We start from the raw sequence: 12,500 nt of genomic DNA, 5'->3' as shown, positions 1-12,500 counted from the left end.
CAGTCACCGACTTTCTTTAATTTTATTTTAGGTACAGAGAACAGATTTTGTCTACCTGATCGTAGAGAGCGGTTTATAGGGTATATGTATTTAGATGCACATTGATTTAGACCTTAATTATTTCAAAAAGTATATATAAAGGCGCAAGTCAGGACGTTAAGAATTGTCAAGAAATAAAATAGAGTGAAATATAAAAACAATATAAACTATGAACAATTATGAATGTTATGGATAAAAAGAGTTGGATTGAATGGGAGGAAAATCATTATGAAATACAAACCAATAATAAATTATGAAGCCAACAAAATACATTGAAAACAATATAACATGACAAGTTATCCAATTAATAAAACAGGACCATGGGGTTGTTTTAGACTTGAAATGGTAAAACGGTAAAACTAATAGCACAACAATTAAATAGAGGGCTTCAAATAAAATAGCACAAACAAAAATGTATTAAATCGTGTTGAACCCGATTAATAAAAATAAAAATTAAGTGGAGATGGTAGGCACAAAAAAAAATTGAGATGGAGGTAGTTTGAAAAGCTACATTCACCGTTCACAATGAGGCAAATAAATTCAAATAAAATCTTATGATTTAGACGGGAAAGTCAGTTTCCAGTAACCGGACCAACCCAACATGATATCAAATTGAGAAAGCGGGTCACATATATTTTTACAACATTAACACAAGCACGCTTTTTGAAAATGTTTTTTTTTTAAAATCATTACCATTGTGTTTCTCATATTTCGAATGGAACCCTTTAGAGACATGAATCTAGAGTTTATCTGAGGTACTTACCATCAGATTTACATAAGCCCAGCTACCCAATCACTGATTGGGTAGAGAGGGGCCAAAAACAAACCAAAAAAAAATTTAAAAACCCTACATGTATGAGGGTGAGTCAAAAAGTAATGGGACTCTGTTTATAACTTTAAAACAAATTGAATCAATTACATGCATCTTAACTCAAATTAAAGCTTGGCATTAGCCGGGTAGAATTCTACTTCCCAACATAATCTCTGCCTCTCTCGATAGCCACAGTCCACCATTATTAGTAAAACTGAGTTAACTGATCTTTCAGCCAATTTTTCACAACTGTCTTGGCTTCTTCATCATCTGCATAGTGATGTACCCTCATTGCCTCCTTCAGCGCACCAAAAAGATTGCCAAGTCTGGTAAATACGGAGGTGAGACAGCGTTGTCTATCAATAACCTCCCTTTTCCTGACACTTCATGAAGAAACACTACTCGTTCCATCTCCAAATCCGGTCTAGCTTAACGAATTCTTGCTTTCAGTCCCTTCAATGTCTATTTGTACCTGCTATCTCATCAAGAGAAGTTCTATCAGATCTGATCAATGCTTCTGTCTTTATTTGATTCACTGAGTTGACACTGCTTGGACGGCGACCATCACCATGATTTGTCAGATAGACATGGTTGAGAGGGTTTCAGGTTAGGTGTTGGATTGCATCTCATTTTCTTCTAAATGACGAGGTACACGTTCAACCAACCTAAAAACACTGCCTTGACAAAATGCCTGAATATAAAATTTCCCAAGCCGTTTTAAAATGTTACTCAATGTTTCCTCTTTGACAATAAGAAATTCAATGACAGCTTCCTGGACATTCGTGGGGGCTGTCATTTTGAACTGCCATAACTTTGTCAATATTTGACAAAATTAAAATTTGCAACCTTTGGTTTAAAGAGTACATACGTAAGTTCAATTGAGCCAAATATGACGTCACATGAAAAAGAAATGAACTCAGTGGGACATTTGTCCCATTACTTTTTTACTCACCCTCGTAAATTTTAACATTTCATGATGAATCAAACAGTCCCCTCATTCTCCTCTACTCTCCTTTCACATGGTTAAAAAAAATGTAAAAGAAAATATATCTAAAATGAAATTCAAAAGACTTTGGAAAAGTACGAAACTAAGGAGGAAGTTAAACAACAATTATCTGACAACGTCATACCCTGTAAGCATCAGACCACTCAGGACCCTGTGACAAGAGCAGGAAATATAATGTACCAATGCTGCTGTGATGACAAAACCCTGTATACTTGAAATTAAATTAATTTGAGATATTTATATTTTTGACATCTGAACGATTGTCTCCATCTCGACATAATGTCTTAACATTCTCATACAAGTTTGTTCAATTTCCATTCATGTTAATTGAAAGGAAGTTAAAAGTGAATGCGATTTGATTTTTTTTTCTTTAAATGTAAAATCTCTGTATCTGTCTCTTTATGTCCATTGATAATGAATAGTGCTCGGCTCTTGTGTAAAATGTGGTTTAATTTTTAAATGGGTTTTGTCATTGCCAACAAACTGATACTAAAGAATATATATATATATATATATATATATATATATATATATATATATATATATATATAATATATATATATATATATATATATATATATATATATATATATATATATATATATATATATATATATAAATATTTTAACAATTAGTCTGACAGATTCATTAAAAATATATATATGTAAAAAGAAACTTTTCAGACTCAACCCATTCTTCAGCCTATGATTTCATTTATTTTATCTTGGTTAAATGCTGTATAGATCTATTCAAATTCCACTTACAGCATCACTGGTAAAGTGGCATAATCTTTGCTTCGTACCCAAATGGTACTGACTTCAATTCCTCTAACACACTGTGTCACCATGAGCAAATCACCTTACAATAGCTCATGTTGTTCGCATGGGTGATTCCAGTTTTCCCTTGGAAATGACCCTTTGTTGTTGGCTTAAGATATGGTTTCGGCTCCAAATCTTCCTTCATTTAAACATTTTATTCTTCAGTTCCGTTGCTATATCAATTGTTGTTCTATAGTTTAGTAATCCCTGCCTCAAGCAGCTTGGTATTAGCCTCAAATAAAATCTATGAAAATGGATCTTGCCCCACACGTTGTAGCTTGTAATTAATGAGAAGCAAATGTCAACGAGTAAACAAGAATTTTATCTCATTTTATATATTTTTTCCTAAAGCACATCTTTTCGGTAGCATTTATATTGTGATGGGGGGGGGGGGGGGGGAATGTCAATAATAATATAGGGATGTTGTGAAATCCATAAATTCAGGCATGGTGGAAACTCTAAAAGTGACAGTCTGTGAATTAACGAATGTAACATGGGGATAAATATAAACTATGATTTTTCTAACTTAATTTTTATCCATTTTTTTTTTTAATTCATGAACAAATTTGTCCTCAACGTCCTCACTCCCTCATTTAATCCTCAGGATTTCCTTAAATTTTGTCACATAAAACCTTCTTATAAATGTGTCTCATAAGAAAATAATAATAAACAGAGCTCAGATCTGTCACTGGATTATAAAATCAACACCACTGGAGTCAAACATAGTGCATCAACTGATTCTAAATCTCAAACCTAGCTTTACGGAGAGCGTAACCAGGAAACTTGTCACCCTTTCATTTTAATGCCAGATAACTTCAATGCTTCCAGTTTTATTAGTTCAGAATGGAAGCTTCAAAATAGCAATTCAATATTATAAAAATTCTTAGTGCCAGGCAGACCTATATAAAGTATAGGACTGCTGATACACCTCTATTTTAAAAATTTCATTGGCTAGTTGTTAAGAGAGAAAAAAGCTCAAATTAAAAGCATTTTGGTTTACTTTTATTTGAAAATGTTTTTGTTTTTTTTAAGTTGGCCCGCCTTATCTTAGAAACCTTTGGATAAAACATTTGCTGAACCAAATTTTACATTCTTGCATTGATCATTTCCACACAGTTGTGCAAATAAAGATTTTTTCCCCCCATTTTGCTCTATCTAAAAAGTATATATTTTAACACAATGCATTCGAGGGTGCAAATCACTGTCAAATTTTCAAAAATTGTGAGAGTACAAACAACTATGTCTTTTATGCAATCCCTGAAAAACTCTTATTTTTCATAAGTATTTTGCAAGTGACATGCTTTTTTAAAACCCCAAGACCTTCGTGACAGAGAAGACCACACCGTTTTGAAATATCTATCATTGATGTGCAATTTACTGACCTTATTGTCATGTATAACCAACATGTGCATGACTGTATTTCCGTTGGTGTCCTGCCTGTCAGGATTAGCCCCCTTGGCCAGCAAGAGCCTGACACATTCTTCTTGGTTCAAACAAGCAGCAAAAGCAAGAGGATATTCACCCCAGTACACAAATCTAGGGAGAAACAAAAAATTGGAGACAAACTGCTTCATACAGAAAACGTCAAATAAAATACCAAGAACATGCAGAAGTATCTTTGTTCGTTTGTATGTTTTTGTAAAGATGTTGAAAAATAAAATTTGGAAGTTAGTAAAGTATATTTTTCTTCTGACCTTTGTTTATCTGCTTTTTTTAAAGGTTTGAAAAATTGTGATACTTTTAAAACATATCAAAGCCAAGTTTTTGTTTTGTTTTTTTTTTGTTTTTTGTTTTTGTTTTTTAATCATAGTGATGGTATGGGTGAAACGCAATATTTAGATCTAGAGTTCAAATACATTTACATCGCCAGAACAAAAAGGGATTCGTTCAAACAGGGCACCAAAGAAGGTCCCAAATGCAATTTGTCACTGTATTAAATATAATTTGAAACTATCTAAAGGCCCATTATGACACAAATACAGAATCCTCACGTAAAGGAACACACTCAAATTATTATTAATTAATTGACATTAACAGAAATATAACAAGGAAAAATATTATCTCACAAAAAGTAAAAGAAACGTTCAAAAGAATGAATCAATTATTAGCTTTCTTCACAGCAAATGGGCTTAAGGATAGGGAGAAAATACATGATGTCTAATCCTAAAACTAGGCCAGAAAGGGGTATCAGAAATAGTGGAATCAATGAGCATTGACGTCCCCTTTCAATTTTGTGAAAAAAAAATATCCGAATTTCAATTCTATAAATCCAAATGGCATGATTTTTATCCACATTTATATAAATTACCTTCAAAATGATTTTAGATTGATGTGTGTAATTTCCTATAAGTATTAGTTCGTCATTCAGAAAATTAATATTGTTTTCATAACTTTTCTTCTAAAAATTTTGGTTTAAAAGTCCAAATCTGGAGGGAAAAAATCCGAATTTTGGCCAATTCGCACCCCCCCCCCCCCCCCCCAAAAAAAAACTCTGTATAAGAGGTAAATTTGTAATGGGAATGATATTCATGTTAAATTTATTATGACAAAAGTAATAAAAAGATATCTAAAAAAAAAAAATTAAAAAAGACATTGTTGAATATTCAACATACCCTTCATAATTCGTTTCAACACATAAGTCAACCCATTCATGATCTTCGCAGTCTACTCGTGAGTGCTTCTGATCGTCAGGGTTAAAGAAGTTCCCTGTTGCTGGAACATCAAAATCTGCTCCTGAGTCCAAGAGATATTTTACCATTGCAGGATCTTCATTCACAATGGCCAAATGCAAAATGGCTTCCCCTGAAATTAAAATAAACAGATTTGTGACCAACCACTTCAATGTAGTATTATGTTAGAAAAACGGATTGGTTGCACTCTTAGAATACCAACAACATGCATTGCCCGGCAAGCTTTGACCTGGAATTCACAGGGCAAATGAAAGAAGGGCTAGTGAAAAGAAACATGGAGAAGAGATGTAGAAGCGGACACCTAACATTCGGGACAGACATGGAGAGGTTTGGAAGCGATTGCACATGATAGAAAAAAAAAAGTGGAGCACCTTCATTGATGGCTTATATTCCTATAGGGGCAAAAGGTCAAAGTAAGTAGGTGAACTAGATGCAGAAAATAGAATATGTAATCTAAAATACAACACGGAGTTATATTTTATACTCTCTAATTTTTACTTTTTTTTAAACCCAATTCTCCAAATCCCCTTCCTTGGGAGGTGAGCTGCACATTATAAAAAATTATTATTATTATTATTATCATTATTATTATTATTATTATTATTATTATTATTATTATTATTATTATTATTATTATTATTATTATTATTATTATTATTATTATAATTATTATTTATTATTGTTATATTATTATTATTATTATTATTATTATTATTATTATTATTATTATTATTATTATTATTATTATTATTATTATCATCATCATCATCATCACCATGTCATTCCATGTAAATAATGCCTGCAAATCTTTGAGTTTTGAAATCAAAAGAGTATTCCTTGTCAAAAGTTTTTAACAGAAAATGTCACCAAAAAATTAATGATTTCTTTCGTTTTATCAAAACTTGATTATTGCAACTCCCTTTCCTCAGGTCTCCCACTGAATTTTACTCATAAATTACAACAGGTACAAAATTCAGCAGCCCGCATAATATATCAAAAAAAACAAAATTCGACCATATCACCCCACTTTAGGAAAATTTGCAATGATTCCTGTCCGCTATAAAATAGATTACTAAATTGCATTATTAGTTTTTAAATGCCTTAACAAATTAGCCCATTTTCATCTTTCTGAACTATTTAACTTTAAGCCTCAAACCAGAAGCCTTCAATCATCAGGCGACACCACTCTATTATCTGTATCAAAAAGCAAGTTAAAACCTTTTGGTGATCAATCTTTTGAATAATAATCTGGAATACCCTACCGCAACCCATTAGAGAAATCAAGAATATCTCAAGCTTTATATCTGCTTTAGCACCCCACATTTTCAAAATTCATTTTACACCATGTCGACTGTAAAGTTAATATACTATTATTTAAGCAATATGTGTTTTGTTCAATGTTCAATTTTTGACTACCTGTGTTTCGTAACGTAATTCATTATCTGCAAAGTGCTTTGAGATGTTTGGTTCATGGAAAGCGCTCAACAAGTGTCATTGATTATCATCATCATCATCATCATCATCATCATCATCATCATCATCATCATCATTATTATTATTATTATTATTATTATTATTATTATTATTATTATTATTATTATTAGTATTATTATTATTATTATTATTATTATCATTATTACTATTATTATTATCGTAGCAGTTAACGGCACTTAAAAGCTTACATCTGACAGTTTAAGCATTATCAAAAAATGCAAGATATCTACTAAGATATTCATTTATCCAAATGCCCATCAATATGATCCACATTTCCATATGCTTAATACCTCCACAAAACTTTAATATTGAGTCCCACAACAAGCCACATAGACCCTTTTTCTTCACTACTGCCAAAAGAAAGGTGCTCATTCATGACTGAAACAAGTAATTGAAGCAACAAAGTAGTTTATCCAAGGCAAAAAGCGATAGACCTAGTTTCGTGATCATTTTCACCAATCTAGTCACTTTCCTATGGATTATCATAAATCATGCGGAGGACAAAGAATGACACTCCTTAAAAATCCAAGACAGAACACATCAATCATAAACGGATACACAGAATATGCAAGAAGCTCCAAAGACCAATTAATAACTAGGAGGAGGATGGTTAGCAACGCACCTGAAAGGCACACCATACAGTATGAATGAATCATAAACATTATGAAGCATTTGGTGTATGTTTATAAATCATTGATAACACTATTTTTTAGTTATAGTACTTTCAAAATTCGTTTCTCCATTTTGTTTATTTATTGCTCATATCGATGACAAAGGACTATATCTCCAAATAAATGATTCATTAGACGTCTATGTATCATTTCATTTTGAAGCTTTTCGATTTTATCTATTGATTTATTTTATTTTATTTTTGTATTTTCATGACATAAGGTAGACCAATTGTATATTTTTTTCAAAAAATGTAATTTTCTTGAATTTTTCTTGCTGCTTTGTTTGGCATTGTCTTGAGAATTTTATCTTACACATGCGCTGGCTCTGTTTTGTTTTTTTCTCTTCCTAGAAAGTATTTCACTACTTAAAGGGATCCAATCAGTTTGTACAATAGGCAAGTCTCCTTTTGAACATGATTCCAAAATTACAACCTCTGAGGATTGGTTATTTATCTCAAAGCAGAGGGCGTTCTCTAAAACGCTGGTGACACATAAGAAGTGGATGTTGGAAACAAATAATAGGAACAATAATAATAATAATAATAATAATAATAATAATAATAATAATAATAATAATAATAATAATAATAATAATAATAATAATAATAATAATAATAAAATAACAAAAATAATAATAATAATAATAATAATAATAATAATAATAATAATAATAATAATAATAATAATAATAATGATATAATGATAATAAATAATAATAATAATAATAATAATAATTAATAAATAATAATTAATAATAATAATAATAATAATAAAAATAATTATAATAATGATGATGATAATAATAATAATAATAATAATAATAATAATAATAATAATAATAATAATAATAATAATAATAATAATAATAATAATAATAATAATAATAATAATAAAAGTAATCATAATCACCATCATCATCTTGATGACAATGATGATGATTAGAAGGAGGCGGATTGGAGGGTTATGGTGTTGATGATGATGACGATGATAACAATAACAATGATGAAAACTATGATGGTAGTCAAAATTAAAACATTGATATATTATTTGATTAAAGCTACAAACAATGTTCACTAACGAGAACAATAACAAAGAAAAAACAATACAGAGCTTTACCATAGTATTCATCCCCCATGTAGATGTCATTTATCATCTTGGGAAAGTACTTGATAAGCCGTTTGGCTAAATCAAAATGAACTTGAGTGGCATTCAGCATACAAAGATGTAGAATCGTCTCTCCTACCGTCCCTCTCTTATCCATAGCCCAGCACTGGAACCTGGTTTTGTTGACTAAATGGGAAAAAAAACTTCTGAGATTTTGTATAGTGCGATATCCACTAAATGTACTCAAATTAATTTAAAATAGGTCCTAAGACAAAGTTAATACTTAACATGTAGACATTATGCCTGTAAGGCACTGCTGCATTTTGTTTCTGACAAAGACTACAGTGTTACTCTACAGATACTCATTTTACAACTGAGAAAATGGATGTGAGTAAAAAGCCCTTTCTACAGACTCAACTTTGTGTCATTAAATACGGAACTCAAACCTAGAAGCTACAGGTTGTAAGTCGAGGTCGTGTCTCCATACCAAACACAAATAAACGTCTCAGGACAACATAAAACAAATTCATAATATCTTCACTCTTGAGAACTATTTTCTTGAATCTCTTCTTAATCGTTTCTCAGATTAATTCATCACATACTTTTTCATGAAATTGTGAAGTGAAAAGAGCACGTTTCAATTGCTGCTCAGTGGGCAGAACCCTTTTTTCAATGGAGCTTTGGTCTACATTTACACGTAGGCCGGCAGTCAAAATGAATTAACATCCAGAAATAACACCATTATAAGCTGCACTAAGGAAGCCTGGTAGCTTAATAATGAGAGCACATGCCAGCAATACATTTCATTTTCATTTCATATTACAATGAAATTTTATCTCGCCTCCATGGATACCTGAAAATATGGTGATTGAGTCTGCTAAAAAGATCGTTTTGAAATAAGCTTAAATCCTGTTTAGAGGTTAGCAAACCATAATTTGTAATGTCAGTTTTATGTTAAAAGTAACATGAAGTCCAGTTCCATTGGCCTGATGGGTCTAAGCTGTCATTTCAGAACAAAACGCCCATGAAGCTAGAGTTTATCCATATCTTTATGGCATGAAAAAGACGGACACAATTGGAACACTTTACAAAGGATTAGTGATCTGTCACAAAGTATTGTTCATCAGATCTAACAGGCATAGCTCTCTGGATAATAAAGAATCAATAAAACAAAATCTAACGGCACAGATTCGAAACAAATTTATTTGTATGTGAGACCAGGATTCTTCCATTTGAGCTGCAGGGCCCTCTATGGCTCAATATTTTCCCTTTCTTAACCTAAAAGGATTTCTGCATTTGATAAAGAAAATAAGAATGTCGATGTAAAGTACATACTTGGTCTGTTGAGATTATTCAAATTATTGTTGCCAAGGGTATCTGTGGAATTTCCAATTATGACTTCTTCATCCTTGATCATTTTATTTCTTTTGCTTGGTCGTATTCCACCTTTTCCCCTGTCATCATTGCGATATTTCACGAGCTCTATTATAGGAATGTCTCTTCCATCTCCATTGTTGTACAAGTAGTCTTTGATATCTCTCTTTATTCTTGTATCCAATTCTGTGGTTTAAACAAAAAATGTATGTATAAGGTAATAATAATAATAATAATAATAATAATAATAATAATAATAATAATAATAATAATAATAATAATAATAATAATAATAATGTACTTTACTCATCCAAAAAGGACATTTTTGTACAGACGTATAAAATGCAGACAATGATACATAATATACGTATATAAATGTGTTAAAGTAAAACTTGATAATAGGTATAGTGCAATAATATTGTAAGCTGTAAGAATAATTACATAGTATAAATTTCAAGGGACGTACAGATTATATAATTGTAAAGATATAGATATCTAGTAATGTGTATATTGATGTCAACATATTATAAGAAAAAAATAGTAAAAAGCTAAGAATTAGATACAGTATAATAACATTATAAATTGACAGAAAAATTACATATTATATATTACAAGGCACATGTAGATTAAATAGGTAAATTGTAAAGTTGTAGTAAGCGATTTTATAAATTGATGTTTAAAAATGTGGGCATGGAGTAATTTTAAAGAAAAAGATTCAAAGTTAAAACAGACGTAGACCAAAATTTATACATTATTTTCTTTATTAAAAATTCTGCAATTGTAAGGTAAAAAGGATCGGAGGTGTCTTTCACTTTTTGTTCGGGTAGATAACAATCGGTCCCTTCTGTTCGACTTAGTGATCTGATGATTTAGAGGATGTGTTGGATTATCTAAAATATTTCCAATTTTTCTTAAGCAGCATTCTGTCTATAAATTATTAAAAGACATGGATCCTGTGGTAAGTTTGATAGCACTTCTAATAGTCTTGTCAAAGATAGCTTTTGCTGAGCTAAAACAATCTCCTCCCCCCCCCCCCCCCCCCCCCCCCCCAGGCAGTAATACAAAAAACCAAAACACTTTCAATTACAGATCTATATAATAACGTACAAAGTGTTTTGTCAATGTTAAGTTGGGACAATTTCCATAAAAATTACATACTTTGTTTAATTTTACTATTGATATAACTGGTATGTACGTCCCACCGTAATTTGTTGTCCATGGTGACTCCTAGATATTTGTATTCTACTACTTGCTATACTTTTTCATTTTTAATAGTATATAGTCTTTTGTATTCTTATCTTTTCTGAAGTCTATAATTAATTCTTTGGTCTTAGTTACATTCAATTCAAGGTGGTTGTTGTCGCACCAGAAAACAAATTTATTTATTTCTTCCGTATAATTTATTTCGTCCTTATTAGTAGGTAATTAATCCTTGTAGAGTAGTATCATCAGCAAATTTTAAAAGGGGTATATTTAGAACTGAGCTTTTACAATCGTTTGTATAAAGTATAAAAAACATGGGAGCGATTACAAAGCCCTGCGGAGCACCAGTATTTATAGTTATTGGAGACATCTCTTACTTGTAAATATTGTATTCTATTTGTAAGGAAGTCCATCACCCATAAGATGATATAAGGATTATTTTAAAAGCAGAAAATTTATGAGCAAGGAGTTGGGGCTGAATCGTATTAAAGATGGATGAAAAATCAACAAAAAGAATTCTCAGTGGCTTTTAGGCGTGTCTAAATGTTTGTAGATATTATTTGTAAAAACATTGATAGCATCTTTTACAGTGCGCTTACATTGGTAGGCAAATTGATAAGGGTCTAAAAGAGGTCTAACATGGTTATTGATTCATAACAAAATAAGTTTTTCAAAACATTTCATCACAATTGATGTGAGAGCGACAGGTCTCAGATCATTCATTCATTTTACTTTGTCTTTTTTTTCTTTTTTTCTTAACGTTTGAATATGACCATAAGTTGGATTTAATGATAAATCTTATAAAATTGCTTTACAAAAATATGACTGATTTCTACTCTGTATTCATCAGTCAAGCTAAATGCCGAAACCCCAAAGCACTTTACAATATCACCTAACAAACCGTTAACACACTCACACCATGCAAAAAGACACATACAACAGTCACACACATTAACTCTACGTTTTACAAAATAAAACAAAAAGTGATAATCAACTAATGAGAAATAAAAATTATGACAAATAATTAACTAATCAAGAAGGCATTATCTATTTTAACAATTTCTGGAATAGATATCCTAATCTTAACAAAAATTTTCAAGAATAAGTTTTTTAAAATCTCACCAGAACACAATATTGTTGTATAAATCTGACAAGGTGTATATGAAACAGAGCCCAACCAAGCAGAAAATTGAGCACAATAAAAAATAATCTGCTCGAGGCATGCTAGTAGTTTGGGATGATTTTTCTTGTTTTTTTACTTTAGCTTTATCCGACAATGTTTCACAAACA

The 12,500-nt window shown here is 30.9% G+C and overlaps 1 protein-coding gene across 3 annotated transcripts in view; it reads right to left on the bottom strand.

Moving 5' to 3' along the window:
* The window catches only part of LOC144979947 (transient receptor potential cation channel subfamily V member 6-like), a 67,137-nt gene that overhangs the window by 53,497 nt on the left and 1,140 nt on the right, over window positions 1-12,500 (bottom strand). For 2 of the 3 annotated variants that reach the window (XM_078927284.1, XM_078927287.1), the window contains exons 2-6: window positions 9,969-10,193; window positions 8,646-8,819; window positions 5,287-5,476; window positions 4,057-4,210; window positions 1,981-2,007 (exon numbers count right to left, since the gene is read on the bottom strand). In XM_078927284.1, the coding sequence (XP_078783410.1) occupies window positions 1,981-2,007; window positions 4,057-4,210; window positions 5,287-5,476; window positions 8,646-8,819; window positions 9,969-10,193 (770 nt within the window). The remainder of the gene's footprint in view (window positions 1-1,980; window positions 2,008-4,056; window positions 4,211-5,286; window positions 5,477-8,645; window positions 8,820-9,968; window positions 10,194-12,500) is intronic. The other variant, XM_078927286.1, reaches the window with a different exon arrangement.

Source organism: Berghia stephanieae, chromosome 9 (genome assembly GCF_034508935.2).
Source record: "Berghia stephanieae isolate SIO BIC M18660-M18661 chromosome 9, UCSD_Bste_1.3, whole genome shotgun sequence".
NCBI classification, from domain to species: Eukaryota; Metazoa; Mollusca; class Gastropoda; order Nudibranchia; family Aeolidiidae; genus Berghia; species Berghia stephanieae.
The sequence above is the reverse complement of the archived record's forward strand: the minus strand, read 5'-3'. Positions and strand labels throughout refer to the sequence as shown.